Source organism: Oncorhynchus mykiss, chromosome 6, assembly GCF_057628025.1.
Source record: "Oncorhynchus mykiss isolate SJ-2025 chromosome 6, ASM5762802v1, whole genome shotgun sequence".
NCBI classification, from domain to species: Eukaryota; Metazoa; Chordata; class Actinopteri; order Salmoniformes; family Salmonidae; genus Oncorhynchus; species Oncorhynchus mykiss.
In genome coordinates, this window is record NC_143027.1 from 40,752,078 (window position 1) to 40,756,213 (window position 4,136).

Below are 4,136 nucleotides of genomic sequence, written 5' to 3' on the forward strand. Positions count from 1 at the left end.
GCTATATTCCCAGATGTGGAGCAAACTCACAACCCTATTGCAGCTGGTTGCCTTACAATTGTACGTTGAATTGTTTTCTTTTTAGACCTGTGTTTTTTCATGTACATTGATTGGTTGATTATCTTAAGCTACACCAACATAAGTAACATACATTTTTCTAAAGTAATCCAATCTGTTATTAGTTTGACTTTATGCATCTGTTACTGAGATGGCTGTTCCAGTTATTATTGAGACTACCTAAATCAAATAGAAGTATTTCCTGGCAGCCATTGTCAGTGCAGGTTGGGGATGATTAACGTTCTCTGGCTGGATTCCAATTTTTCAAGTTGAATTGTATGTTCACTCAACATCAAATGAAAAGTTGAGTGAACATTAAAATTCAACCTGAGAATGTATGTTGGTTCAGCTATATGCCAAACATTTTTGCAAACTCACAATCCTATTGCAGTCTGCTGCCTTACAATTGTACATTGATTCAACTTTTTTTTAGTGCAGGGAGACAAAATACACCTCTCAACTCAAAGTGCAATGTAGCCTAGTTTAATTTCAACACAGGTGTATAGTGAGATAAAGTCAAGTTGAATTTGAAATGTGTTGATTGATCCATACACTTGTATTACAATGATGAGACTGCTTATCATTTTTCTAAGGAGTCGAGGAGTTCTTGTTAATCAAATCAGATCAATGATCACTCACACCGCCAAAGTAGAAGAAGAGAGGATGAGAAGTGGAGTACAATAAAGTTGACCATTGCGATGCAGATTAGTTGCCCTTGGCTTGGAAGCTGATCCTAGATCTGTGCCTACAGACAAGTAGCAGGGAAGATATGAGGGGAGGGGTTCTCAATTGTAGACACCTTTAGTTAGTTAATGAGTGCAGGGCTGGATAGATGGGGGTATAAAGACAAGCAGGGAGCTGTGGCTGACTCTACTGTCACTGTCTTATAGTCACCATGTCTTTCTCAGGGAAATACCAGATGGAGTCACATGATAACTTTGAGTCTTTCATGGAGGCTGTTGGTAAGTCTTGAAGTTGGGTTTGTACATTTCATTAGACTTGGGGTGTTAATTGCAGAAGTCTTAGTCCTTTCGGTAATGATGTTCAATGGTGACTGCAAATGCAATGGGTACTTGCAATGGTGTTAGATTTAACAAATTATAGGTTTCTTTTGAATAACTTTCACTGAATGTTTAATTTAAGACTTAACACCGCTAGTTTGGTTTGGGCTAACTATTTTGAACTTCCAGCAACAATGGGATTGTTAAATGATTTGCGTAGGCATTAATAATTTATTATGTCATTGAGATTCAAACCTATGCTCTTCTGTCCTCTATCTGTGGAATTAATCCACTGTGCCACCAGGATGGAGTTGTCATGCATTAGTTTTGTAACTATAAATTTAGTCTCTTCAGACCATTTCAACAGGAACAAGCACTCATTAAGATCAGGTGTGGCCAACTACTGTGTTCAACACACTTAAGAGAAGATGGCGTTTGTTGAAGCTGAGAACGGAATGCGTTTTGATTAGTGTTTTTGTATGGCATGTTCTTAGTGTTCTGAGAACATGACTAACTAACCATGAGAACCTACAGAACATTATGCTGAAGTACTGACATTCCCACAGGAGAATATTTAGTCATCTGAACAACTTGAGAACATTCCCAATGTAAAATGACTAATGTTCCTAGAACTTTACCTTAAATTAAATGTTTGAACTTTCGGGAAATATTCTGATCAAATAATGAAATGCCAAGAAAATAACATTTTGTCAAATTCCTTAATGAGAATGTTCCAAAGCCAAGCAACTGTCCTGCACTATTGCCAGAATGTGGTATGCAAAATAACCAAGCCCTAAAACGTATTGTCCTCAGAATGTTATGTGTTAGCCATCATTGTGTTGCCATATTATAGTGCATCAGCGCTTTACTTCAGTAGTAATAATTCAGTGTTCATGTCCCACTTCACTTTTTGTAGTACTAAAAAGCACCTTATATGACTCTCGCTGCCTCAAACATGTAGGTCTCCCTGATGAGCTTATCCAGGAGGGCAAAGACATCAAGAGCATCTCTGAGATTGAAGAGACTGGAGACCACTTCAAGGTGACTGTCACCACGGGGACAAAGATCCTCACCAACTCCTTCACCATTGGCCAGGAGACGGAGCTCGAGTCGCCGACCGGGGAGAAGGTCAATGTGGGTGGCGCATGTCACAACCCAACCATGAGTTTCATACATGTAGCCTGGGTTTATCCATCTCCCTACATATACAGCCAGTATCTAACTAAACTATAAGTTCAGCTGATGTGGGGTCACTATGGTTAGTTCAGGTCCCAGTGACGTTGTGGGAGGACTGACTTTCGTTGGCAGAATCTCCTCTGCTCTCCAGGGACTGGGCGCACAGTTACGTCTCAAAACCAACTCGCACACTGTCACACTTTTTTTATCTTCTCCATATATGGCCATCCAACTTGGGCCTGTTAAATTGGTCCTAGTTGACTGTAGTTGGTGACCACTGCTTTCAGATCTAACCGTTGACCTCTCCTGTTTCAGTCTGTGGTGACGAGGGAGGGTAACAAGCTGACGGCCATCCTGAATGGGATTGAATATGTCACAGAACTTACAGACGCAAACACCCTTGTCAACGTGAGTCTGGGGCATATGGCTGGGGGTTTCACGAAGCGACACAATTTCAGGGTTAATTTATACCATTAACAAAATGGGTAGTCTATGACAGTGCCGTGAACGCAATTCAACAGTTTGCTGCCGCCAATGTCCTAATTACATGCTGACCCCACCGCTCGCGTCGCAAAATAAATGTTCAATCCTTGCACCCACACTGCTCGCGCGCCTCAGCAAGCATCTGCGTGGCCAGGTGCTAAAATAAAAATTGGTTCTATTTGATGTGCTGCAAGTCTGGCCTCTCCAATCTCCTCATTGGTTCTTAGGAGCATATACCCATGTGGGTGATTGAAAGAGGAACTTTAAGGTCCACACTCTGGTCAGTTGTCAACCGCCATATAAAGGAGGCGAGATGATGAGAAACATTCGGTTTTCTGTGGCTTAATTGTCAGATTTCAGGTAAAATAACAACCCAATGTTTATATACTAGGACAAATTAGCTAGCCTAGCTAAATTGTCATAAATATGAAATGCTTTTTGCCCCAAATATAACTGTTCCGGACTTTGTTTTGATATTTCAACCTGCATGTCCTGATCGCTTCTAGTGTGGGTGAACAAAATCAATGTGAGAACGAGCGCGTCCGGTTTGGTAAGCATAGCGTACTGGCATGGATTTATTGAGTGTAATGATTACAGATGCTTTCTCTTTTCAGACCATGACTCTGTCTGGCATGTCATACAAGAGGACCAGCAAACGAATGTGAAGATCTACTGCACTCTTTGGATTAATAAAATGTGAAAGGCATTGAATGGTCTCAGCATTTCATATCAATGGGTAGAACTTCAGGGGAAAATTGAAGTTTGTAATAATGAGGCAAGGTTTGAGTTGGATGAATGTGGGATTCAATAGAATAGCGTAGTTCCGTCAACATTACACTTGGGCCAAAATGGATTTTCTACATTTTAATGTGACTGCTTTATAGCAAATGTCAACCCAGCAGTGTAGAAATGAAGGCTTTGCTAGTTCCATCTAGTCTGTTGCAATATGGGTCAGAATCCTACCACATTGGGTGCATCAGTTTAAAAGCAGATTCCTCAATTTCCAGTTATTTTTGAAAATCAAGTTTCAGGCAATGTTTTTGGACATTGCTTTCACTAGTTCCACCCCAGTGTAGCTGACAAGGGGCTAAAGGTGCACCATTTGAGGGTGACTGGTTTCCCAGCTACAGTGTGGTTGGAAAAGCTAAGGACCCTGGGACTAAACACCTCCCTCTGCCACCCCCAGGTGGTAAGGGTAGGCAACAACGCGTCTGCCACACTGAGCCTCAACACTTGGGCCCCTCCTGTACTCCCTGTTCACCCACGACTGCGTGGTTAAACATGACTCACACACCAAGTTTGAGGTGCACCACAACACCAGTGGTAGGCCTGGTCACTGACAATGATGAGACCTGGCAGTGTGGTGCCAGGACAACCTCTCCCTCAATGTGAGCATCAAGGAGCTGATCGTTGACTACA

General features: G+C 41.9%; 1 protein-coding gene across 1 annotated transcript; it reads left to right on the forward strand.

Moving 5' to 3' along the window:
* Positions 1-873: 873 nt before the first annotated feature.
* LOC149982851 (fatty acid binding protein 1-B.1-like) lies at positions 874-3,423 on the forward strand. The gene is made up of 4 exons (XM_090237932.1): positions 874-1,019; positions 2,020-2,192; positions 2,550-2,642; positions 3,332-3,423. The coding sequence occupies exons 1-4, from the start codon at positions 953-955 to the stop codon at positions 3,380-3,382; spliced, it is 384 nt and encodes a 127-aa protein (XP_090094058.1). The 5' UTR covers positions 874-952; the 3' UTR covers positions 3,383-3,423.
* The last annotated feature ends 713 nt before the right edge of the window (positions 3,424-4,136 follow it).